This window comes from Amphiprion ocellaris, chromosome 9 (assembly GCF_022539595.1).
Source record: "Amphiprion ocellaris isolate individual 3 ecotype Okinawa chromosome 9, ASM2253959v1, whole genome shotgun sequence".
Lineage (NCBI taxonomy): Eukaryota > Metazoa > Chordata > Actinopteri > Pomacentridae > Amphiprion > Amphiprion ocellaris.
The window spans coordinates 25,709,072-25,735,053 of record NC_072774.1 but is presented as its reverse complement, the minus strand read 5'-3'; the positions used below and the strand labels follow the sequence as shown (position 1 = coordinate 25,735,053).

The 25,982-nt window shown below is 39.2% G+C and overlaps 1 protein-coding gene across 1 annotated transcript in view; it reads left to right on the top strand.

Moving 5' to 3' along the window:
* dnah5 (dynein, axonemal, heavy chain 5) overlaps positions 1 to 25,982 on the top strand; it is a 104,832-nt gene that overhangs the window by 3,928 nt on the left and 74,922 nt on the right. The window contains exons 2-41 of the mRNA XM_055013727.1: positions 3,817 to 3,951; positions 4,186 to 4,270; positions 4,486 to 4,658; positions 5,299 to 5,511; positions 6,071 to 6,208; positions 6,674 to 6,850; positions 7,044 to 7,157; positions 7,276 to 7,383; positions 7,780 to 7,902; positions 8,226 to 8,441; positions 9,109 to 9,135; positions 10,657 to 10,764; positions 11,541 to 11,626; positions 11,956 to 12,163; positions 12,281 to 12,394; positions 12,643 to 12,849; positions 13,095 to 13,175; positions 13,917 to 14,007; positions 14,270 to 14,415; positions 14,646 to 14,823; positions 15,085 to 15,339; positions 15,571 to 15,767; positions 15,946 to 16,039; positions 16,566 to 16,708; positions 16,860 to 16,936; positions 17,027 to 17,151; positions 17,236 to 17,471; positions 17,824 to 18,042; positions 18,241 to 18,303; positions 18,492 to 18,730; positions 20,098 to 20,245; positions 20,383 to 20,475; positions 21,231 to 21,430; positions 21,542 to 21,695; positions 22,143 to 22,306; positions 22,501 to 22,657; positions 22,837 to 23,049; positions 23,236 to 23,460; positions 24,410 to 24,582; positions 25,835 to 25,905. Of these exons, the coding sequence (XP_054869702.1) occupies positions 3,817 to 3,951; positions 4,186 to 4,270; positions 4,486 to 4,658; positions 5,299 to 5,511; positions 6,071 to 6,208; positions 6,674 to 6,850; positions 7,044 to 7,157; positions 7,276 to 7,383; positions 7,780 to 7,902; positions 8,226 to 8,441; positions 9,109 to 9,135; positions 10,657 to 10,764; positions 11,541 to 11,626; positions 11,956 to 12,163; positions 12,281 to 12,394; positions 12,643 to 12,849; positions 13,095 to 13,175; positions 13,917 to 14,007; positions 14,270 to 14,415; positions 14,646 to 14,823; positions 15,085 to 15,339; positions 15,571 to 15,767; positions 15,946 to 16,039; positions 16,566 to 16,708; positions 16,860 to 16,936; positions 17,027 to 17,151; positions 17,236 to 17,471; positions 17,824 to 18,042; positions 18,241 to 18,303; positions 18,492 to 18,730; positions 20,098 to 20,245; positions 20,383 to 20,475; positions 21,231 to 21,430; positions 21,542 to 21,695; positions 22,143 to 22,306; positions 22,501 to 22,657; positions 22,837 to 23,049; positions 23,236 to 23,460; positions 24,410 to 24,582; positions 25,835 to 25,905 (5,974 nt within the window). The remainder of the gene's footprint in view (positions 1 to 3,816; positions 3,952 to 4,185; positions 4,271 to 4,485; positions 4,659 to 5,298; positions 5,512 to 6,070; positions 6,209 to 6,673; positions 6,851 to 7,043; positions 7,158 to 7,275; positions 7,384 to 7,779; positions 7,903 to 8,225; positions 8,442 to 9,108; positions 9,136 to 10,656; positions 10,765 to 11,540; positions 11,627 to 11,955; positions 12,164 to 12,280; positions 12,395 to 12,642; positions 12,850 to 13,094; positions 13,176 to 13,916; positions 14,008 to 14,269; positions 14,416 to 14,645; positions 14,824 to 15,084; positions 15,340 to 15,570; positions 15,768 to 15,945; positions 16,040 to 16,565; positions 16,709 to 16,859; positions 16,937 to 17,026; positions 17,152 to 17,235; positions 17,472 to 17,823; positions 18,043 to 18,240; positions 18,304 to 18,491; positions 18,731 to 20,097; positions 20,246 to 20,382; positions 20,476 to 21,230; positions 21,431 to 21,541; positions 21,696 to 22,142; positions 22,307 to 22,500; positions 22,658 to 22,836; positions 23,050 to 23,235; positions 23,461 to 24,409; positions 24,583 to 25,834; positions 25,906 to 25,982) is intronic.

The window sequence follows — 25,982 nt, the reverse complement described above, 5'->3', positions numbered from 1 at the left end:
CAAAAAGGAAAAAAGTTATAGCAAAGAACTGTGAGACAGCTGCTGGGGCAAATGTTTATAAGTAAAAGTTCCAGAAGGTTTTCAATAATTTACAAAAAAAAGAAAAAATTGGTGGGAAGGATCTAAATGTGGAATTTAGACTTTTTGCTGCTATTTTTGTTAATGGAAACATTTACTTGATGAGTGGTTCCTGTATTATGACTACTATAATTGCAAAATGTGAAACACAGCTCAGGATCTTTAATGAGCAATTAATCATCTATATAAGCGACGAACTGGGTTCCTGTGAGCTTAATGCAGAACCCGCTCTTAAGCACTCGTTTGCATGATTGCCACTTACACACATTTAAACGACAGTGAAACCTGAATTGTTTGCCTCTTGTGTGTCTGTGTGTTAATTCCTGAGACTACACTATACAGCAAACATGCCAACAGAGCAGTGAATCTTCCTTTCTACACCTACTTCTATGGTGGTTTATTTTAAAGGTGATCACATGGAGTAACACCATGTATGGCTCACACATTGCCTGAGTTTTTCCCATTTATTTACCCTGTTCATAGGGGATCATGTCTGTCCAGGCCACAGCTGTGCTGCAAGAACTCACAGGCCATTAAACATAAAGCAGGCATAGCTTCAGCTCAGCTGGCTGAGTGGTCAGCACTGACAACCTGATAGGGCGAACCCTTCAAGGGTGAGAGTATACGGCTCCCCCGTGTACATGTACATGGGGATGTGATAGCAGGCTGTAGAGAAGATATAGACGGCTCGAGTTGGGGAGGCGAGGAGCTGTCATGTCGCAGGTGTTTAGAAAGCAGCTCTGGAAACAAATAGTGTTCAAGGTCCTTCAGGTAAGAATCATCCTGCAGCACTGTTACTGTTTCGTATTTTACTGTGCCCTTTGAGGTTTCTCTCCCATTTCAGTGTATCCATCCACATAATTCTCATGTATTATGCAAAGCGCTGGCTCTGCTGGCATTTTTAATTTGCTAACGTGTGATTTGAAAAAACATGGATAAGACCAGCTGTAAAATTTTATGCACAGCTACTGTGTTGACTTGGACAGTGTGTGCTTTATCTGTTCCCCACAAGATTTGGATTAAAAATGACTAAATTCATCATCGATGCCAAATTGTCCCTTTGTACATTTTTTATCACAACTGTTTTCTCTTTAATTCCAATAGCCACAGTTTGTTTATTACAGGGATTGTCAGTCTCGCCGTAGCTTATCTCAGGATGGAGCTTTGTTTGCTTCGGAAAGCTATTAATGTTGTAGCTGGCATTACATGGGCCTGCTAGTGCTGACTTCTGCGTCTGTGTTATGGGAATAACAAAATGTGGATGTGAGTGTCTGTCATTGTTGGAGGGTGCTATTGTTGGCTGGGGCATTTTGTGTGTTTGTGTATTGCATTCAGTGCTGATTTAGTGTCTGAATAATCTGCACCACACTACATTGTGTCCGTATTGTTTATGTCTGCCCTGAAGACTGAGTTGGATGTACATACAATTTGGAAAAAAGTCAGAAAAGGTGTGAAATGGTTGATCGCCCAGCAACTGTTGGCTTGCCATGCTTCTTTTATGCTCGACTTATGATGCAAGTGCTTGTGTGTGTCTCCAGAGACTTTAACAAGGCTGGTGTGGTTCACTTGCACAGTTCTGTGGTGATTTGTTTAATTTTTTTTTTTAAATACTTGAATAAATTTGTACTTATATATTTTGTGATGTCAGATTAGGTGAACTAAAAAATATATCTGTTTAGTACCTTTTCCCCTCTTGCAGAATATTTTTCCTTTCAAGAGTCACATATGAATATTTACTAGCCTTGAAATAAGACCGCCAGTCTATAAATGAAGAAGCAGCAGTGGTCATACACATATGAACTCTGGGTTGTTGTGTTTAACATGGTGGTTACAAAAGATCTTTTCTGTTCCCATGGCTATGCAGCATATTCTTCGCTATTATTCTTTCTGTAGCAGAGCCTTGATATCAACATAAACTTATAAGTTGTGCTTTGCAATAACCCTGCTATCTCTTGAAGTCACCTGTCATTTTCAACCTGATCCATAATGATATTTTAAGAAAAGTCAATATTTCAAAAGATTTTGTGGGTGATGCAAGTTTATTGCAGGTCGACACTATTGGGACTCCTTAGAAGTTGTGTTGTCTGTCTTGTTTTGCAACATAACATTGCATGTCACTCTGGGCATTGCCTGGTCTTTTTTTAAAGCTGATAATGGGCTAATGTGTCGCTGCTCTCACTAACTATGTTGACACCCAGAGCTTGTGAGATTGTTCCTCCTCACCTCGGCTTCACATGGCCAAACCCCCAGGCTCTAACAAGAACTAATTCCTTGACTCTTCACCACTCTAACTCACAATGTATATAGAACTCTCCCTTTTTAGTTATGGCTCACTTTTTTCTCCCTTTATTTCTTCTTCCTTTCATTTTCCACCTTTTTCCATTTTTATTGCTCTCTTGTCTTCCTCCTCTTACTTTTTCCTCTTATTGTGCATATCTACTCACCATATAATCCAAACTGTGTCCCTTTATCCTTTTGATATTCAGTAAGATCAATCCTTTTTCTCAGCTCTTGCTTTCTCATCTACATGTCTTTTATCTGTTTTTCCACTTCTTTCTACTTCCATTGCCTCATGTCTGTCTAATCATCCTTTGCCATCTGTTAGAGGTGACGTCTTTTATTCGCTTTTTTGTTCATTATCATGTCTTGCAAGGTTCTATCCGGTCTGTCCTTCAAAACCTGTCACATCTGTTCTTTTCAATATGATTCTTACATGTACAGTCTGTCCTGTGCAGCAGTGCACATACAGATTTTATCAATCTGCTTCAGTTGGTGTGAAAAAAACATTTTAGGATAAGGCTGCATGATGGTAAAATCAATGCTTTATAATGTAGCCTACAACCACATGGGTGTGTAGTCACCACACAAGGAGAAGAGAAGAGAAAACATGACAAGAAATGTATTGTGTGATTCTTGGTGTTAAAGTTTAACCCAGTTGTTAACAATTGTCTAAAAAGAACTGGTGCATAAAAGAGCTGGCTTGTAAGTGTTTTTGGCAGCCAGTCAGAGTAGAATGAAAGAGGGCCTGTTAAAAGATAGTCTGGCCATGTGACGTCAATGCAAAAAAGTATTTTAAGCCACAAAGGACTATTGCTGTCATCTCCTGTTTAAATTCCAGACAGACAAAATGAAGAGTAAATGAGAGAATTTAAATGCACCCCGCAGCCAACACACCATGTACCACCAGGCTTCATGTAATTTATTGGCTGACCTTGTTCCTGTGTTACTAAGCAGCAGAACCTGGCAACCCTTTGTGGTTGATTTTGCTGTTCCACCATCCTAAATTTAAGCCATTGCCTGTTGTAAACTGGTTTTAACCCATTCTAACAAAATCCTCAGGTTGTTTTTCTGTCTGAGTGAATGCAAAGAGAGTCACAAGGGAGACATGGAAGGATGTAAAAGGATGAAAATTGAGCTGTGTATTGAAATTCCTGGGGGATCCTAACACCTGTTTTTGATATTTTGTGGAGCTATGATCAAAAGTATAGAAGGATACTGCGATTCTTTGAATGAACTGTGATTTAGGTGATGTCTGAGTTAAAATGTAGGGCCTCAGGAGAGCTGCAATCATTCCAAGTATGTGAAGTATAACTTAAAGACTGTATGCTGTTCCGTGAAGGCTTAATATCATACAGTTTAGAATGAAGTTCAGAAAGCCATTCACTTCAACACCAAGTTGACTTACAGTATGACAGGCTATGCTAATATTAATTCAAATTGTCTGTACCTTCTGTTTAGCAAAAGTTGAAAGAGGAGCGTGAAGCTAAGCGGGCTCAGCTGGATGGAAGACATGACTACATCCTTAGTATTGTGGCCTCATGTCTAGGACTGGAAAAGGCTGATGTGGAAGATGCCATACTGGAGGGAAATCAGGTACTTTACACCCAATTCCTATTTATTTAATTTTTTAGAAAAAGGAAAACCACAGTAGCCTGAAACGCTAAAACACACAATTGTGGTAGTCTTTGCAAGACATTTTGAATTTGTGTTTTTATTGACAAAAAACTACTGCAGTTTATTCTGGATTAAGACTTTAACCATAACTGCGCTGTTCATCTAGTGCTAAATGCCTAAATGATGTCAATGTTGTCTTTTCATTGTTCTCAGATTGACCGTATGGAGCAGTTCTTTGTAGCTAATGGTCTTCCACACCTCATGTTCTACTACCAAGCCACTGAGCAAAACGAAGCAGGTAACTTGAAAATAGCACTTATTGCGTCAAAAATGCATGAAAAGAGTTCATTATGTCTAATTGATTGCAATGCATCAGTTTTAGGTTTTGTCCTGTATCAATTTATCTTTGTCAGTGATGCTAAATTCCATAGTACTAAGATCACATTAGGAAGTCAAAGATGCATGGTTGCTGTGTTACGTTTGGTTGTTTCTGTGTCCACGTCTTTCTTTCAGCAGCCACGTCTGCAGCATCTGCAGCTTCACAGCTTGTTTCCCAGCAGCCTGGTCACAGCAAGAAGTCCAAAGTGTTTGTAACAGACGGGAGGGATGTGGCTCTGACCGGAGTGTGTGTCTTCTTCACCAGAGCCAACACTTTGAAGACAATCACCTCTGAGAACATACATAGAGTGGGTCACTTTGTACTGTTGTGGAAATTCTAAGTGGAAAATCATTATGTCTGCTCAAGCTAAGTGAAGGTTGATTGCTCACTTTGCCTGATTGCCCACCAACATTACACAATCAAAAAAATCAGAATAAATTAAGAAAAACATTAATTTCTACAGGGACATCTGCCATCTATTTTACAGTCATTTCCTGTTTGTCTGATAAATGATGAGCATTAACTAAGAAAGCCTCTTTCATCCAGAGATACTGAGCTACTGGGGGGCTTCTGCAGCAGTACAGGCAGTTCTGGCTATTGATTCTTTCTGATCACCTGCTGTCAGCAGCAAAGCTAATCACCACCACTGATAACAGGTCATGTCTGCTACAAGACGCTCACAGCAGAAAGGGCAGAGAGGACAGTGTGGTAGTGTTTGTGTCTGTAACAGAGAAAGAGATGGAGCTTGTGTCCATGACTGCTACTGTGCAAGACTTACTGTACTAGCAAATAATTTATATAAGATTTGATATTAAAACAAATAATAATAATCATGTTGACTTAATTAAATGAGGAGTATTTTACTGTTACACTTGTGTAATGTTTCATGGATTTTTTTTCAGGGATGTTTATATACATTATTATATTAGATTATTGTCTCTTTTCAGGATGTGAATTTCAACATGTTGGACACAACAGATGTGGGTCTGTTAAAAAGCGTGGAGCAGTTGCTCTCTGAGATTTTCATCCCTACGCTGAGGAAGATGAACCACGGCTGGGGAGAGCTGGCCCAGGCCCAGGCTGTCAAACAGGACTTCATATCCTCACTAGAAAGCTTTGTGTCTGTTCTGGCTGGAGCAGAGGAGAGTCTGCAAGAAAAGGTAAGAAACGCACTCTGACATAAACCAACCAAAGCAGTATGTAACCAAACTGACCACATGACCAAAGCAGGACATCACCACAAGCTACTTTCAGTATTTGTGCAGATATGACACCTGTGCCAGTGCCTAGGAATCTATAAGCTGCTTTACAAATAATAATATGGATTAATTGAAGCTGTCTTTTTTTTAAGTTAATTTTTTTGGCCATTTTTGGCTTTATTTGACAGGTAAGTTGAGTGTCAGACAGGAAAGTAGGGAGAAGAATGGGGGGAAGACCTGCAGCAAAGGGCCGAGAGCTGGACTCGAACCCAGGCCAATGCTTTGGGGATTATAGCCCCTGTTTATGGGTCATCCGCTCAACCAGTTGAGCTACTTGTATGGCCAATTAAAGCTGTTTGATCATCTTTGAATCACTTTCAGTTCCAATAGTGTATTCCCTATAATACAACATTTGTGCCAAAATTTGTTTGGGAGCAAACAGCCACTTTCAGAGACAAATAAATTATAGACATCACAGACTGAAGAAAAAAACATGAATCTTGTCATGTCTTGCCTCCAGGTTACCTTGAAAGAATGCGACACATTTGATTTGCGGGTGTTGAAAGGCCCATCAGACTACGTGGCAGCAGCCAACAGCACAGAGACCATCGAGAAGATAGAAGCCTGCATGAAAGTATGGATCAAACAAATAGAGCAGGTAAGAAGTTAGTTCCAAGCATTCCATTTATCTTGAGACTTGCTGTGATGTTGTGTTCTTCTGCAGCTTATGGCCCGATTTTAAAAGAGAATTTATTCCCAGATCCAGGTTTGCTTGATTCTCTTTGAATGTGCTTTGAATGTGCAGCAGGTGAAACTCTACAGCTCCAGTGTGAGACAAAAATGTGATGGGATATGTGCTAAATATTTCATAAAGCTGGAAGAACAAATGCTTAAAATGCATGTTCATCTTGAAAGGAAGCAGCACTATCAAACAGTGCAGATGCAAAGTATGTATTTTTTGCCATATAGGTAATTTATTCAAGTATCATTAGGGAGGGGTGCAAATCTGCCACAATAAATTAAATAAATGGAATATGTGAAATCCAGAAAAAGCAAAGGATGAACTGTAGAAAAGATGCTTAAACACTGAGTAAATATCAAGTAAAGCAACTTTATTCTCCAGGTTCTAGCTGAGAGCGACCAGCTGAGGAAGGAGGCTGATGATCTGGGCCCTCGGGCTGAACTGGACCACTGGAAGAAACGAATGTCTCGTTTCAACTACCTCCTGGACCAGCTGAAGAGCCCCGATGTCAAGGCTGTGCTGGGTGTGCTGTTGATGGCCAAATCTAAACTAATAAAGGTCTGTGCACATTTCTTCTTCTTTACTTTGCTAGTTTTGATTCTGACAAAATGTTCTCTATCCTTCATTTCAGTGTTTCATTCTTGTTTTCCTTTAAGCTGATGTTTTTACAAAAATATTCCGTGTAAAGTGTTCAAGATGATAATGTTTAGAGTGTAGTCCTACATTAAATATAAGGGTGTGTTTGATCCAGTCGTGGCGGGAGTTGGACATTAGGATCACAGATGCAGCCAATGAGGCCAAAGACAATGTCAAGTACCTCTACAGCCTGGAGAAGTTCTGTGACCCTCTCTATAACAGCGACCCTGTGAGAAAACGCTTCTATGTTTTTCAAAGCTGAGTGGTCACAAACTCAGTATGCAAGTACATCTAACTGCACATGTAAGAGAGATCTGTAACTTTGTGTGATTTCTGTTTCACTCCAGGTGTCAATGGTGGACGCAATCCCAGGTCTGATTCACGCCATCAGGATGATTCACAGCATTTCTCGTCACTACAACACATCAGAAAAGATTACATCACTTTTTGTCAAGGTAGGGACGGATGAAAAATGAACCAAAGATAAAGTGGATTGTCTTTTAATCAGCAAAGAGATTCAGATAAGGTGTTTTTGAGATCTGTCATTTTCAGGCTTTTTGTGGATGAATAAAAAGAAGCATTGGAACAGTAAATTATTGCCCACTTTTAAGCACAAACATTTCCATTTAATTGGTACAAATTAAAGAGTTTATTTATTTATTTATTTATTTATTTATTTGTTTATTTATTAACAAATGGGAACAGAAAATGAATGTCAGCACTCAGACAAATTGCTCCTTTGACTTTATCACACAAGTGCCGATGAAAATGCGTGCACTGATATTTTTTGGCTGCATGTATCGTCTCAAAAATTCAAATGCATATCTTCATTTCACCATCTATTTCTCCAGGTGACAAACCAGATGATCACAGCTTGCAAAGCCTACATCACCAATAATGGCTCTAATTCAATATGGGACCAACCTCAGGAAGGTGTTGCTGAGAAAATCAAAGCTGCAATCCACCTAAACCAGGTAATATTTACTGCTTATTGGAATAATATGCTGTTTATGTGTTTACCTTGTTAATAAATGTGCTTTCTTTGCAGCAGTGTAGCTGTATTAATTTAGTTAATCAATAAACATATGCCAACCAAACAACTGTATGCATATATAGTTTTTTAAAACTTTATGTGCGTATTCTAAGATATTTGTTGCTCTTATTGAATATAGACTTTGCTATTTCCATGATGTCACCCAGGATGTAAAATTACTCTTCAACCAGAAATCGTTACCACCTCAACATGATAGATGTGTAATAATGAAAGTTTTGGTTTGTGTTGAACTGTGTTGTCCAGGAGTATCAAAGGTGTTTCCATAAAACCAAAAAGAAACTGGAAGAGACTCCCTCAGAGAGACAGTTTGACTTCAGTGAAATGTACATCTTTGGGAAGTTTGACACACTTCAGCGACGACTCAACAAGATCCTGGAGATGTTCAGCACCATTTCCACCTACTCTGCCCTCCAGGACTCCAAGATCGAGGGACTGGAGACCATGGCAACCAGATATCAGGTGGGTATACGGTTAAATCAGATTGTTGTCAAAACAGTGAGACATTGCATTAACGGATAAAATGCTGATATTAGCCAGCTGAGCCAGTGTTTCCCACGCCATCTATTGATCTCAAATGTGTTATCTGCAAATACAAGCTTCTGCAGCAGGCTACAATGAAGACATCAAGTTACACATCTCCTTTATAACTAATGCATACATGAAATATGAAAAATAATAATGTATTGTAGTGGTCCTTTGAAAATGACTTCAGTATGAAAATATTTGAAATATTTCTCTAAATAGAAAATGAAAAAAAGTTTATTTCAAATAGACCTGTACTGATGTGCTAAAATGACGTTTATTAATTACAATTACTGAATTTCCTAAAAGTCTGTGATGTAATCAGGAAATCAGAAGAAAAAGACACTTTATGAGATATTGAATGCATTGACAGTAACAATGTCAGTGCAGGCTTGATAATAAGAGATGATGGTGGAAGATTATTATATTTTTTCCTGGTTTCCTGCAGTGTAGGATAGTTATTTCACATTGTACCGCCTTGGGTTATAGAAAAAAGAGCTTCTTCAATAGGCAGTACACTGTCTGTAATTGGTGTGCAGGCATTTGCCCTTGAGAGTATATTGATGTGTTCTATCTGTGTGTTTCTGCTTCCTTGGATGCACAGACTATAGAAATGCAGGAGAAATGGAAGGTAATGTATCCACTGGTCTCACAGGTCTTCAGTTTTTAGCAGTGCATGGCCTATTTTTATTGTTGAAGCATGAAGAATGACTTTACAAATACCATTATGACAATACTAACTGCATGGGACATGAACAGAGAAGCAGCAGTTTAACCTCTGTTTGTTTCAGATTCATGCAGCATTCATGTTGTTATTGGTAGCCTAAGTGCTATTTACCTGTATAATAACTGTTTTTCATTACATTTCTGACACCATCTTGTATGTCAGTGCAAACCAGGCCTTGATTCTGCAGAGTTACAGGCCTACACACTTCCCTGTTTCAATTTAAAACTTGCTCTAAACACTAAAAAATACAAACTAGAAGCCTTTCATAAAGATTTGTGCCACTGATGTTCCCAATACTATTGTGCTTGAAAGTCCCAACCTATACAGTCCAGCATTCTAATTATTTCGGGATTTTAATTGCTTGCATGGTGTCCTATAGAACTTGTTAAACATCTTGCTGAGAATCTAACTGGATTCTTATACAATAACAGAGCTATTCATTCTCATTTTATAATTTTTTATAATACAAAAATTTGCAGTCCTCCATATAAACTACATTAGATTATGGAGGTATCTTCTACATTCTTCCTCTGCCTTTTATGCTGCAGACAGACATCATCGTCACTCACCACTGCTGGATATGTGAAAAGATTGGATGGTCATCAGTGGCACCTGGAAGGCTTCAGCAGCTCTGTGTCTTCATTCGTAAAGCCTTGCTATCTGAACGTCCGACCTATTTAACATCTTCACTAGAGTTCAGAGTTAATAACCATAACCACAGATCACAGGAGAGACTGGCTTTGAAACTTCTTGGTTTCCACAAGAATGCACCTTACTACAGTAATGAGCTACAACACAGCTTGAAGTTATAGACGCTCGTTCCTCTGAGGGACTTTAACTTCACATGCATATATTTCTAACACTATTCAGAGCTGTTTTAATTAGTGTGGTTACGTGTGTGTGTGTGTGTGTGTGATGGCAGTTTTAAATGAATGATTCAATGCTGTGGTCCTGCGCATACGTAATTTGTTCTCGGATCTTGATCTCATTGAGACTCCCTGAACAGATTAAAGCTCAATAAACTGACTAAATGTTTAGTTACATGCTGCCCAGTCCTTTCATGATAAGAGTGCCCAATCAGAGCCGGATTAAACAAGATTGCAGACTTCTGCGCTTGTAGAAATTGAAAGTTAGGTTTGCAGTACATCCAAAATTACTGTTAAGCTTCAGGATGTGGTGTTACATTTCAGTTGTTATTCTACATTCAGTCTTGTTTCAGAACCCTGATTATCTCCCAGATGATGTCTCCATCCTTTAGTTCTGACACATGGAAAGAAATTGTTGAAAATAGAACAAAAGAGTGACTCAAGTTTGCATTGTTGGGCTTTAACAGCAGATCGTGTGAGAACCTAATAGTAAGGCTATTAAAAACTAACGTATGCATGCATGTGTGTTTGTATGTCTAAATGTCTGTGTGCATTATAGGCTATTGTGCTTAACATGAAGAAAAAACACTACAGTTTTCTCGATCAGAGAAGAACTGACTTCGATGTGGACTATGAGGAATTCTGCAAAAGCACCTCGGAGCTCCATGTAAGTCACTGCAAACACAACTCATTTTCCTCTACATTGCACACACAATACAGTTGAAGAAAAAGAAGAAGAAAAAAGACAGAAATACAGCCTGAACCCTGCAGCTCTCCCCTCTCTATTCTAAGCCTCATTCCAGATGAACGCTGGAATATATACAGGCTTCAACAATACTCAAGCTAAAAATCAACATTCACTTGTGACTTCACAGCAAGATTCAAATCATGCTCTTCTGAGTGGAAGTCCTCCATCTGACCCAGTGCAACCCTACATTCCACTCTAAATGTGGCTCTTTATGCTATACTTTCTGCTCTGGGTAAAAAGACCTGCGATTGATGAAAGTTTCCTGTCACAGACTAGATGTTCTAAAACCTGAAAATGGAGTCAATGGAGCTGTAGAAGTCTAGTTGCCTCTCTCTCAGAGCGCTTGAATTGCAATATCATGAAACTTTATTAAATAATTCTGTCACAATAAGGCCAGAAAATACTGCCTGCATTGCCTTTAATGGCTTAATATCTTCAGTAAATGCTACTAATCCCAACATGAGGTCACTAAAGTCCAAGGCGTAAGTTGTGCCTTACAAGTACAACAGAATTCCGACATGTTAATGAAGCTGAATTTGCACTTGATGTGCTGTAAAAACATGAAAACATCTGTGGCCAACCCCTCATTATACCATGCTGGGAGGTAAGGGGGTGTAGGGAGGTTTGGATTTATTCATATAAACAGTTTCACCTCCTCTGGCCCTTTTAAAAAATGCTGTTGTTTGTGTTTCCAGAACCAGCTGAAGAGGTTCATGGATATCACCTTTGAAAAAATTCAAAACACAGAAAGGGCACTAGATGTGCTGAAGAAATTTGAAAGGTAGTGCAACACTACCACCTTCTTAACATATAAATTATTGAACTAACTTTGCAAAATATGTCAATCCTGAGTCATTGGCTTCACTGTCCCGCCAGATTACTCAGCTGTAGGTACCTTTACCTTGCATTCTCTTCTAAACCAATCAAACACAGGTGCATTCTAATACATTAATTCTAGTTTTCTTTTTGCACATTTCAGCTCACCTTATGTACTAGTATGTCTAAAACAAAATGAAGCCATTGTTACGACTATTTAGGAATGTAATATTAGTTTGTCTATTTTAGAACTCTCACCAAATCTGACTGTATTTTTGGACTCACTCAAAACAGACTGGGCATCCCAGATCTTGGCATTGATGAGAAGTATCAACGTATCCTGCTGAATTATGGTCGGGACATTGAAATGATTTCCAAGATGTACATGAAGCAGAAGCTGGACCCCCCCATCGGCAAGGACTTGCCCCCTGTAGCTGGTCGGATCATGTGGGCTCGGCAGCTATACAACCGGATCCAGGTTCCCATGGATCTCTTTCAACAGGTAATTTTGAATTTCTAACTCTCCCCATTTAATTTGGCTGGTTTAGATTTGATCTAGAATACTATAGTCAATGCATTTCTCTTATTCCTTATTCAGTTTCATTCTATCCCCGTGCAGCATCCAGGAGTTCTTTCCACACCTGAGGCGAAGAGGATCATCAGGAACTTTAACAGAGTAGCAAGAGTTCTGTTGGAGTTTGAGATACTCTACCATAACAACTGGATGACAAAGGTAAAGGGAGAAACGAAAAGAAAATAGCACATTTGCATTAGGAGCATGCATAGAAACAATGGATATTTATGGATTTACCACATGTATGGTGTGTTTTCTATCTTCTTTTTCCCACCTGTTGCTTTCTTTCATTTTTTTCTTATAATTTTACTGTTTCTTTATCCATTATTTCCTGTCTTCCTTCCACCTCTCCATTCCCATCTTTCTCACAACCCCCACGTAACCCTCTGATCCTCCTTGATGCCCAGATGGAGGATGCGAGGGTTGGCTTGCAGGCCTCTCTGTTGGTCCGGTCTCCAGAAACAGGGGAGCTGTTTGTGAACCTCGACCCAGAGGTTCTGACCCAGATTAGGGAGGTAAACTGCATGATCAGGATGAATCTGGAGATCCCTCCCTTTGCTGCTCTGCTGCAGCAGAAACAGGACATCTTCACAAAGAACTACAATAAATTACAGGTGAATATTGCACAGTTTCAAACACCTGGAAATGCATATAACTTCAAGATGCAAGATAAGAAAAGAAAAATTATTTATATAGTCGTGTTGTGTTAGAAATCCACTCAAAGTTATAGGCTATAAAATGTAAGGCTGAAATTAAGAGCAGAACATCAGAATATTGTGAAAAGTATTGTCATGCAAAGAAGGTAATTTCCCTTTTGAGAATGAATATATCAAATGTAATAACATCTGTCTCATTTCAGTTAATGCTGAGTGAGAACATCAGAGTGCGGGCAAAGATTCAGAGCGCTTTTGAACAGCTGGCCATGCCGCATGTAGCTCAGGTAAGATTTAATTCAAGGTTTAATTCATATCTTACATGTTTTTTATTTATTTTGTAGTGATATTAATACATTTGGGATCTAATAATATAGTATATAACATCAGAAAGAAATTTATTTTACAGTGAATTGGTAAATTTCTATATTAATAATATGTTAGCAAATATTTAATAATGTCTTAGAATTCAAATAATTTACTAAATATAAAATATTTTAGGCTCCATTTAATTGTAGCTAGTGTGTTTTTATATTTACGATGCAACAAAGGTTTATAGTTTTTCTTTCCTGACATGTTTTATTCTACTTTTTTTCTCTCTGAAGCACAGGTGTGTATATTTAGCCTTCCCCCACTGTTAATAAAGCCTCCAACGCCCCAAAGTAGAAGTAACGGTAGTCATTAGAATGATTTGTAATGTCTCAACTGAAAAAAAAAAGAAATACCACTTATTGCCCACTTCTCTACATGCCACATCGGTATAAACCATATAAAGTAATGCCAGAATATTTGTGATCCAAATAAAGAGTGATATGATTTTAACTTATTTATTAATTGCATATGACTTTAGACTTGTATCAGTAGCAATGGAATTTTCATGTGATGCAATACTCATTGTAAAGGAATACAATTGTTTTTCCAGTGTTATTCTTGTAACACATGAATCTCTGACAGAATAATCCTGACTGTGCAACTACTACTGTACTGTACAAAGTGCATCATCGTGCCATACATCACTTTCTTGACAGGTGGATGAGGCTATACAGCCAGGTTTGACCTCCCTCAACTGGACGTCTCTGAACATAGACAAGTATCTCAGCCGCATTGACAAGGCTTTGGGTAAGCAAAAAATCCCACAGCATCAATGTCTCACATGCTGACACATCAAACATCCTGCAACTCAGCACTGGCAGCATGTCATCAAATTTACATTAATGGATTTATTGTACACTCTCTGTTCTCACAAGTCTCCATCTCTAAACTCCACACTTTATTTACACCAACCTTTTTAATGCTTACCATCTTCCTCTTGTTCTTGCCTTCTTTTAGTCCATTTCTGTCAGTCTCTTTAACTCTCTGTCTTATGCTTTTGTGCGTCCAGTCGACCTGGAGCTGTTGATGGACAGAGTGAATGACTTGGTGGAGTTCAGAATAGATGCAGTACTGCAGGAGATGAGTGTTTCTACGCTGTGTGTTCTGCCAGAGGACGAACCAGTCACCTGTGAGGAGTTTGTTCAAACCACCAGGGTAAAAACAAATATCACTTGTTTCACCTCTTTAAATATAGACCCCAACCCTTTGTCATAATTTGAAAGATGCTGTGATTACATATTAGATATCTGCAGAGCCTTTGATATTTCTTGTCTTTTCCGACACTTTTAAAGTACATTTGGCCTCTTTTCCCCACTACTCAACATTATTTATCTGAATAGTTACTCTTGCACAATATATTCTACTGTATTTACATTTGTGTTTAGGACCTGTGCATAAGACAAGCCCAGAATCTCCACATCAAGAGCTCCCTGGTGGAGGAGGCTGCTAATGAACTGATCAACATGCTGCTGGATTTTGACCACTATCAGAGAGAGGAGGTGGAGAAGGTTGAGGAAGAAAGCTGCACTGAGAGCAAAACTATGGACCACATTGACAGTGAAGGTATATTAATATGTTCCTATTAAGGCCACATAATAGGATATAATAAGGTGCAGAGACAAGGTTAATGTAAAATAGAGCATAAGTCCAGATGCATCAAATAACAGAAAATACAGGACAGGACTAAAAAGGACACAGTTTCTTATAACCTTTTTAGTTTTTTTACTTTGATTAATAAAATGAATATTGATGAGTTTATACCTACAGTTTATGAAATATCAGACTATTTGAGGGGAACCGTTAAGATTGTTCATGTTCACGTAGCTGAAGATGAGCGCCGCTCAGAGGGTCGTCTCTTCAGTCGAAACACGTTGGTCCCCCCTTCCAGCGTCGGTCCGTCCTCTCCCTTGATGAGGAAGAAGAAGAAGAGGGATCTGATGGAGGTGATGGAGGAGGAAGCCCATGAGCTGCTGTCCTACTTCAACCACCGTAACGTGGATGCCTTGCTCAGAGTAACACGCAACACTCTGGAGACGCTACGCAAATGCATACATACTTCCTCACTCATACATTTCTCAGGTTGGTCATGTGTAAATATTTGTTGCTCTTAAAATGTAAAACCATTCAAACATCTCAAATTAAAGCCATAAAACTGTACTTAAAGTGAGTATTTTGACCACAAACACCATATCAGCTATGTCAGCTACCATCAATTCTGACTTTGTTTTTGCATGTTCTCTTTAGGCTATAAAATACCCATCTTTGAATCCCATCATGTTGTATCAGAGCCGCTCTTCTCTCTCCCTGCAGCTGACAGCGACTCAACCAGCCATGGTAAAAGCAGTGGTCAGCAGGCGATCTTTAGAGTCAGTGTGACCCTCTCCATCCCTAACCTTGCCATGATCCCGACTCTGGAGGAGGTCCAGCAGGCTCTGAACCGAGTCATAGAGTGTGTGGTCAGTGTCAGCAAAGGTGTCGGCCAGTGGAGCAAAGAGAGGATCTCTAAGGTGGGTTTGATGGCTTGAAGGAAGCAGTCATTTGTGACAAGCAATGAAGTTATACTACTGACAAAGCAACCTCCAAGAACTGTGACTGATTATTTATCTGGACTGATTGTATTTTCATTTTGTAGCCTACCAAACAACCCCTGAGGACTTTTCTCACATTTGACTTCCATTTTTGCAGAGAAAAATGAATGAAAGACGGATGGCGGCGCTGAAACAAGACAGCTCTGAGAGTGAATCGGAGGATGGAGCAACAACGTACAGGAGTCTGGCTGGTATGAAAGGACATGAGACTTTCTGCGAATCATCCATATCATTTCGAAAATCCAATCCGATCTCATTATGTCACAACTCAGCAAATCAAAGCCACATTTTACTATTAGTAGACCAAAATGACATAACTTGATTTTGGAAGGAAGACATTTTAGAACAGCAGTTTTGGTCACATTCTACAGAGGCTAACATGGAAGTAATCAAGTGAAACTGCATATTTAATGAATTATAAAGTTTCAGACAAGAAGACCTTTACTTAGATGTGTGTATGTTGCATCCACTTACTTGAGAACTGCACTTTCATGGATAATAAATTGCTTTTTTTTTACATTTGGATAAGAATCAAGCCTCATCATAAGCTTTTTACAAGATCCCCTTGAACAGTCTTGTATTGATGTATGATCAGAAATGAAGGATTCCAAACAAAACCCCACAGATTTTAGCATTTAGAAGCATCTTGTCCACCCACTCTTTGTGTATTCTATCACAACAAACACTCTTCTGTTCTCCAAACTATGTATGTTCCAGACGGCAGCACCTCAGACATTTCAGCGTCTGTGATCCAGGCAATCCCATTCCAGGCCAGAAACTACTACAAGAGTGTTTCTGAGAACAAGGAGATAGTCAAGCTGGTGTCTGTTCTTAGCACCTCCATCACCTCCACCAAAAAGGTACATGATGATTAATTAAAGTATAGAATATGCACAGAATGAATCCAAACGATACAATTTTTTCTTGTAATAAAAAGAATCCAGAATCTACATTTTTCATTTCTGGTGCCTTCCATTTCCTGCACAACTCCTCTTTTATATTATTTTGCAGGAGGTCGTGACTGCTTTGGATCGTTTCAGCCGTTACCACCACATCTGGAGAAAGGACCGTGAAGACACCATGCAGAAGTATGTTTAGCTAAATGACTGATATTTAGGTCTGACTCTTATAAACCAAAAAAGCAATCATACAATAGTTTCTGTTTTTTTTTTTTACAGATTCATCCAGGGGAGTCCCTTGCTGTCGGAGTTTGAAAGTCACATTATTTTCTATCGAGATCTGGAGCTGGAAATAAACTCTGAACCAGAGTACATCATTGTTGGCGCGTTGGCTTTATTCACAGGTTAGATTAAGTTGTAAATTTGACACTAACATGAAATTGACTTCAACAGCCCATCAGTTGCTGATCTCTTTTTCTGTGTACCAGCATCCTTAAAGATGTCTCTTACTGCTGAAACCAAGAACTGGATGGTGGACTACGGACTCTACTGTAACAGGAAATATCGCTCAGAAATGGAACAGATCTTTGCTTTTGTAGATGAAGCAGGAAAGAAATTGAATCGACAGATAAAAGACCTGGATGACATTCGCATTGGCATGGCTGCACTCAAGGAGATCAGGGAGCGCCAAATATCTATTGATTTTCAAGTTGGACCCATAGAGGTGAATCACAGCATTACGTCTTTTATGCCATGTAATGAACGACATAATGCACTCAGCAGGAAAGTGTTGTAAGTAGTGTGCATGAAAGAATCTCAGCAGTGCTTGAATGTTTCTGCAGTGTGAATAGTGAGAATGGCAGCAATAGAACATACAAGGATGTAGTACTGAGCAAAAGCACTAAATTAGTGTTTTGGAGTGTTTACATCAAATCCTGTATGAGAAGTTCAATGCCAGTGCAGCAGAGGGGTATTTCTTACTTTTTACATTTCTTTAATAATTGCAAAAATTATTATGTACGTGTTAATATTTGCACTGTGCAGGCCTGGCAGCAGATGTTTTTCTCCCCTTACAGGAGTCCTATGCCATGCTTCATAAATATGAACTGTCAGTGGCCAAAGAGGAGGCCGATAAGGTCGATACTCTGCGATACACCTGGGAAAAGCTCCTGTCCAGGAGCACAGAGGTACAGAATGAGCTGGTGTCCTTGCAGCCAAACTTCAGAGGAGAGCTGGTCATCAATGTGGAGATCTTCCTGGAGGACTGCCAACACTTTTACCAGGAGTATGAGAAGGTAAAAAAACAAACAAAAAAACAGAGAGACATTGCAAGATTCATGTTCAAAATTCTGCACAAACTGTCTCAGACAGCCCTTGTAGCCATAGTGTCAACTTCTAGTCAAGCTATTTGTTTAAATTATAACATGTAATGGAAGTAATTGATTAAATTTGACAACAGCTGACAAAAACTCACTTTTTCTTCTCTGCTTCAGGATGGTCCCATGGTGGTGGGATTAGCACCTCAGGATGCCAGTGACAGACTGATCATGTTCCAGGTTTGTTATTGGTTACGTGAGCGTCTCTGTTTTCTGTGTATAATATTTATACTTGCAGAATTGTATAGATGTTTCTCCAATACAATGGCTGAAAGTCATAGCAGCTAAATTAGATATATTCCAAACATTATTAATTTGTGCAACCACGGAGTTCCTGAACTGATTTTTGTTTTCGCTCTGTCCTTCAGAATCGATTTGACAACCTGTTCAGGAAGTACATCACTTACACAAGTGGAGAGGAGCTGTTTGGACTTCCTGTTACCCAGCATCCTCAGCTTTTGGAGATTAAGAAGCAGCTGACTCTGTTGCAGAAGTTGTATGGCCTTTACAACAACGTTATCGAAACAGTCAATGGTTACTACGATATCCTCTGGGCTGACATCCATATCGAGAAGATCAATAATGAACTTCTAGACTTTCAGACCAGGTTAGATTGATTGTTATTTCTCTTTAAACTGTTCAGTATTGAGCTGTCCTAACCAAAGTTGACCTGAATTTAAACTCTAAGTGCAATGGACAGCAAGAGACTTCCAGGAAAGATTATATAACCCCCACTGAACCAGAAATACACAAAAAAGGTGTCATTCAAAACAAACTAGGAAAGTGACTTTTCACACATTGATCGAGCTGTTGGGTTGCTACAGAAAGTCTGACTATAGCAAGTAAAATATAACATCAAAACCAAGAGGAAAAGAAGAAAAATCTAATTTGTCCTGTTTTCATAAGTCTGTCCTTGTCCCTTGTATTTGCACAAAAAATAAGTATTGCATGAGGATTTCAGCTTTAGAATTCCAGTCCATGCTCATCTTTACACTCAGTCCTCTACAAAGGAGAGCATACAAAATAATAATCTTGAGGACAAAATTAATTAATGTTTTATCTTGTCTTCGTGACCTACACTAGTTAAAAGCTGGAAGCAGTTAGTAGTGACCAGGAGATAATGTGTTGATGCAAGAGTTGAAAAGAAGGAACAAATATTTCATCAGGCAGGAATCAGTTTTAAGGCTGCTGCTTTATATTATATAGACTGTTCAACTATGCAGCAGTTGTGGTGCATGGACTTGAGAACAGTGTTTTATTAAAGGGATAGTGTCAGACAAGTTGCACACTCTGTGATTGTCCTTTATGACATGTGAGCAAACAAAATGTCATCTTGATCAAAATAGAAATATCCATTTGTAATTTACGCACACAGTTATTTGGATTCTACTTTTCTATTTTTAATATTGTAAAATATAACTCTTGAGCATTCGAATTTCAGTTGTTTGTGTTGCTAGGCAATGTGGCCAAAAGGGAAGCTGTTTGCACGGCACACAAAATAATCACACAAACACTGATGATGCTTTCTGGGTTTTTGCTCCTATTGTTGTCAAAATATAGCAAAAACTACAGCCAATTTTATCTCTGTCGCTAAAGTTGCTTCCTTCTTCGTGCCTGGAAACCCAACCATTGTTGGTAGATGTAAAACGTTGCTACTGGGCCAGTAGTGCAGGAGTGTTGCCACAGACATTGAATTAATGCAGGATGTTAACTTATTTGTAAAAGTCTGGCTTTATTCATCCTAACAATGCTAAAATAAACCAAAGGAAAAAAAAACAGATTCACTGATTGTGATGTGAAAGTCAATGTGAAGAACTGAGAATGTTGATGCAATCTTTAGTATAGTGCCACTAAACTGTATGATTAGCAGAGGTTAATTTACATTAAGCACAAAATTAAAACCACCCGCAAATCTCTAGTTAGTAAGACAGGTGCTAGCTTTGACTTAAACTATTGCATCCTCTGAACTACAAGGTGTCGAAAGCTGCCTCATGCTCTGAAGGAGTGGCAGGCCTACCTGGACTTGAAGAAAACCATTGATGAGTTCAGTGAGTGCTGCCCCCTGCTGGAACTAATGACTAACAAAGCAATGATGACTCGCCACTGGAAGAGAATCACGGAGGTCAGTGAATGATGATCACCAGCAGATCACTGCAGCTGCATGTTACAGTCAATTAAAATAGAGTCATCATGAACCCCTGCTGTTGAACCTTTACACTGAGACAATAATAGGTGTAATTTACCTGATTTTGCTCCCAGGTGACTGGTCATACTTTCGAGGTGGAAACTGATACGTTTAAACTGCGGAACATTATGGAGGCTCCTCTGCTCAAGAATAAAGAGGACATTGAGGTAAGATGCTAGACTCATATGTCTGCCAAGAAAAATGCAAAAGTGTATTTTTTTATTCCATGTAGTAAATGACAAAACAACACAAAACAAAGATCTTACTGTCACATTGAAATAATTTATGGCCTCTCAATGACTCAACATTGTTTGGAGGAAGTAGAGAAGCTTTATAACTTATCAGTTTGCGATCAGTAATGTGCACAGATTCCATTCAGTACAAATTATATGTATGTACAGTTATTCATTCAAATGTTATTTTCTGTTGTTTTTTATGGATTATGTGCAATATATGAAGTTGACTTTCAACGTTTCAGATGTTAAGGCCAAAATGAATAAGCTATGACTCTACGCATGAAAATAGTGAAATATAAAAATCTCGTCATCATTATCAGTGAGTCAGATTTTAAAAACTTCAGCACAAGTTTACATTTTTACTTGTGCCTAATCAAGACTAAATTAGAGAATAATTTACAGGTGTACAACAATGCATTAGTGAACACTGATGTTGTTGTATCCATTAAAAACATTCTCAACTGCAGCTCTAACAAATTTAATTCAACATAAATGAAGCAACACAAATTCTACATGCATTTTTGTCACAGTAGTAACAGAAAGCCTGTAAGTGAATGTGGCAGCTTTATGAAAAATGGCGCTGGATGCATTTTTGTAACAATTTAGCCAGGGTTCTTTATACATTTGTTCACCAATAAAAATCTTATTTTTGTCATGTTCTACCAAATTTGGGGGTACTTCCACAGGACATCTGTATCAGTGCGGTGAAAGAACGGGACATTGAGCAAAAGCTGAAGCAGGTGATTGCTGAGTGGGACAACAAGACTTTTACATTCGCCAGCTTTAAGACCCGTGGAGAGCTGCTGCTGAGAGGAGACAGCACATCGGAGATCATCGCCAGCATGGAGGACAGCCTCATGATTCTGGGCTCTCTCATGAGCAACAGGTATGTAATTAGATGAGGGCCATGAAATTCAAATGTTCTGCTAATTGTAGCTGGATTGCTATGTAGACACACTGCTGTAAAGCTTAAGTACTGATATATCTTGTCTCTCAGGTACAACACCCCGTTTAAAGCCCAGATTCAGAAGTGGGTACAGAATCTTTCCAACACCACTGATATCATCGAACACTGGATGACCGTGCAGAACCTCTGGATCTATCTGGAGGCCGTGTTCGTGGCTGGTGACATTGCCAAACAGCTGCCTAAAGTAAATGATATCACAGTGAAATATTGCATTTTTAATCTACAAAGCATTTCATTTTGTGGGACAACTGAAATCATATCATTATCAGGCTTCAACATAACTTCAAACTCATGTTTGCTCTCTTTACTTCTTACTTTTATAAAGGCAGACATCTTATCTGAATTTCCTTTTTTGTAATTCGTAATATCATGTACATAAGCAACATTTTTACATGTAGAATATAACTGCCAGAATTAGAAATTACTGTCAATGTTTATGGCATTAGTGCCAGAGATAGTTTCCTTTTTCACATACAATGTCATGTCCTTTTTGTACAAAACAAATACCTGAAAGTTCATTTAGCATTTAAAACAGAACACCAAATGGATTTTTCTGCACAGAAAATAGATGTTATATATGTAGATAATTAACCTCTGATAATTTGTTGACTAACTAACTCAATTTATCTAGGAAGCGAAGCGTTTCTCCAACATTGATAAGTCCTGGGTGAAGATCATGATGCGAGCCCATGAAATGCCTAACGTGGTCCAGTCGTGTGTTGGAGATGAAACTATGGGACAGCTGCTTCCTCACCTGCTGGAACAGCTGGAGATCTGCCAGAAGTCACTGACAGGGTGAGGACACAAGGACCACAATCGTAATCACACCTCGAAACATAGTGAAAGTTTAACAATGAATATTCCAGTTATTAAAAATGAGGAGACTGTTAATTTTTTTCATGCTAGCTATCTGGTTGGTTGTATTGCTTGTGAGCTGCTCTAGGACTGCTGAAGAATATTATTTTATTTTTGGTCATGTGGTCAAACAGCTATTTGGAGAAGAAGCGTCTGCTGTTTCCTCGTTTCTTCTTCGTGTCAGACCCTGCCCTGCTGGAGATCCTGGGCCAGGCCTCAGACTCCCACACCATCCAGGCCCATCTTCTCAATGTCTTCGACAACATCAAATGTGTCCGATTCCATGACAAAGTGAGTATTTAAAGATTTAAAGGAACTGCCTTGAGTGTTGACCTTCTGGTAGGTCATTGTCAAAGAACATTGGAATCATTCAGACCTTCAGAAGAGGCCTACACACAAATAATTCACCATAAGATAAAAAAAATAAGCGATCTGCGATTCTAACAAATGAAATATTTGCTGTTTCTCAGGTGTATGACCGTATTCTCGCGGTGTCATCCCGTGAAGGGGAAACAGTGGAGCTGGAACGTTCCGTCACAGCAGAAGGGAATGTGGAGGTTTGGCTCAACGCTCTGCTGAAAGAGTCCCAGAGGTCTTTGCATAACGTGATCCGACAGGCTGCTCTCACCATCCAGGACTCTGGCTTCCAGCTCATCGACTTCCTCAACTCCTTCCCTGCTCAGGTACATCACAGATGTATTCAAAGAGTAGTACAGGAACAGATGTAGAAAACTTTATTATCCAACCCTAAATTGGATTGGAAGTGCAACACTAAATTGCTGTAGTTTTACTTCAGCAAAAGCATTTTGAAGGTCTCAGTATATTTAACCATCATGCCATAATGTAATTTCCAAATTTCCTCGATGCAGGTGGGCTTGCTTGGTATCCAGATGATCTGGACGAGGGACTCTGAGGAGGCACTGACTAATGCTCGATATGATCGCCGCATTATGTCTAAAACCAACCAGCTCTTCCTGGACCTACTGAACACTCTGATTGACATGACAACAAGAGACCTGGAGGCTGTCGAGAGGACAAAATACGAGACACTCATCACCATCCACGTCCATCAGAGGGACATATTTGATGACCTGGTGAGTCAATAAAAAAAGCAAAGAGACAGTGCATCGGAACAGTCAGAAAAAATTAACACTAGACATAACAATACGGTGGACTTAAGTATGTTGAATCACACACCCAGGCTTTTTAGATTTTTTCTTCTCACATTTAGAGCTAATCGTAATCTCCTAATTAACTGCCACTTATTAAGTGTGTTTGGGCTGTGATGCCAGCAGAATAAATAGTTGTTACTGCAAGGAGTAAATTCTGTCTAGTACTTTTAATGCTTTTCTTAATGGCATCCGAGTAATATTTAGACTCAGAGAAAGGGCTGTTTTTGAATCTCCTCTGTATGCACAGGAAATTGTTGCTTGTCTCCACGGTGACTAGAACGGGTGTAAAGCAGCTTTATTTAGATTATTTTTATTTCTTATTATCATACATATATTAATATATTCTCCTCCTGACTTCACTCTCTTGCCATTGTCCCCTCCAATTTTTCTAAATATCTTTTGTTGTAACATTCACCTCATTTCCTCTGTTTTAATATTCCCTACATATTGCTCCTCTTCTATTCGATTTTTTCCTTCCCTTCCTTATAAATTACTATTCAATACATCTGTTCTCATCACCCTTCTGCTTCTCATGCCTGTTCTTGCGATACATCATATACCTATTTTATCACCTCCTCCTCGTCTCATATCTCTCCTGATGTCTTTCTCTGCTGTCCTTTAACTTGTCTCCATCCCATTTTTATTTCATGGCCTCTCACCTCTTTTCTTTCATCCTGCCTTTTTAATGTAACCTTCCTGCCTCCCACTGCCCCCTATTTTTTTTCCCTTCTTTTATCTCACATCTTGCATCATCTCATAAACGCTGCCCTTCAATTCCTTTTTTGTCCCTTGCTGTCTCTTGTCTCCCACTTCTCTCCATCTTCTCATCTTCCTCCCGTCTTCTCTTTATGCCTCTTCTTTACTCCTCTAGTGTCGGTTGCACGTCAAAAGCCCAAATGACTTCGAGTGGCTGAAACAGTGTCGCTTCTACTTCAACGAGGACTCAGACAAGATGATCATCAACATCACAGATGTGGGTTTCGTGTACCAGAATGAATTTCTGGGCTGCACTGAAAGGCTTGTCATTACACCTTTGACTGACAGGTAAAGAACCCTCTATTAAAGCAAACACTCATGCACATTCTCATAAAGGCAGAATTCAAATGGTAAGACCAAAAAATTTTTAGGAAGCACAACACAAGATCATTTATGTTGCAAGGTTTATATGAGAACAGCACAACCTGAGAGCAATTTCACAGAAAATAAGATGTTACCGTTTGTAAGTAACCAGCAATTTTATAATGCCTTGATTTTGTACCTCATCATAGCAACCATTCAGAGTGAGTGACAAGAATTTCGTGGCATATTCTTTGTGCACACTAGTCATTAGAGATTTTCATACATCAGAAGAAAATGCAACAGCAAAAAGCTGTTTCATGAAACGGATACACCAGATACATACTGTTAACTGTGTACCAGGTAAATGTTCACTATAACATCAATTGCATTACAGTTCCTAAGACTGACTAATGAGTGGATTTGAGTAGCAGAGTTCCAGAGAGAGCAGTGGGATTGGGAAGAGAATAAATCAGAGAGGGGGAGGAGGCACTCAGAGTTCACAGTTATCATCACCTCTGTCGCTGACAGAAGATATGACTGACAGACAGACGGAAAGAGAATCAGACAGGCAGAGGGAGGAAGAAGTTCACCAGCAACCACTGTCAGACTAACAGATACAGAGATGGAAATATGAGAACAGACAGACAGAGGGGAATGTGAAGGGACAGCAGCAGGGAGGGAGTTACAGCAGACATCAGACGGCAGCTCTCCAAAGACATGGCAGGATGGCTTTATGGCCGTAGGTGCAGAGACAGGCCTGACTTTCTCTCTGCCATCACTGCCTGTCTGAAACACGATCTGATTCTTTCCCTTCAGTTAGTGTGGATTTGCCGTTTTTTTCTGTCCTTCATTGTCTCTGCTGCTTCATCAGGTTTAAAAATATGTAAAGGTGTGTTTTTTACCACATGGCAGCAAGAGGATGCTGATAAAAAACCGACCTGTTCTGGAAATTTTTCTCTATAATAGTGGTCTGATGCACAGCTACACCATGATTTTTTTAATTGAGGTCAGCCATGCAATGAAAAGGGAAACCAGTGTTCAGCAAGAGGGTCAGGTCCAAGTGTTAGTCCTCCTCCCTGCTGAAATGCTCTGAAAAAGCAAATTCCTGATTTCTAACCTTCATGTGCAGAATCCTCTCACATTTGTTTTATAGTGTGATAAATCGAATATGAATGGAAACCTTATTTATGCCTACGAAATTACATTTATATATTTGTGTGTGTCCACATTTGCTCAGGTGCTACATCACCTTAGCCCAGGCTCTCGGTATGAGTATGGGTGGAGCTCCCGCTGGTCCAGCAGGAACGGGTAAGACTGAAAAATCTCTCCTTTATTTTTTGGCACTATGGTAATCACACCGTAGCGTTTTATAAATAAAGGAACTA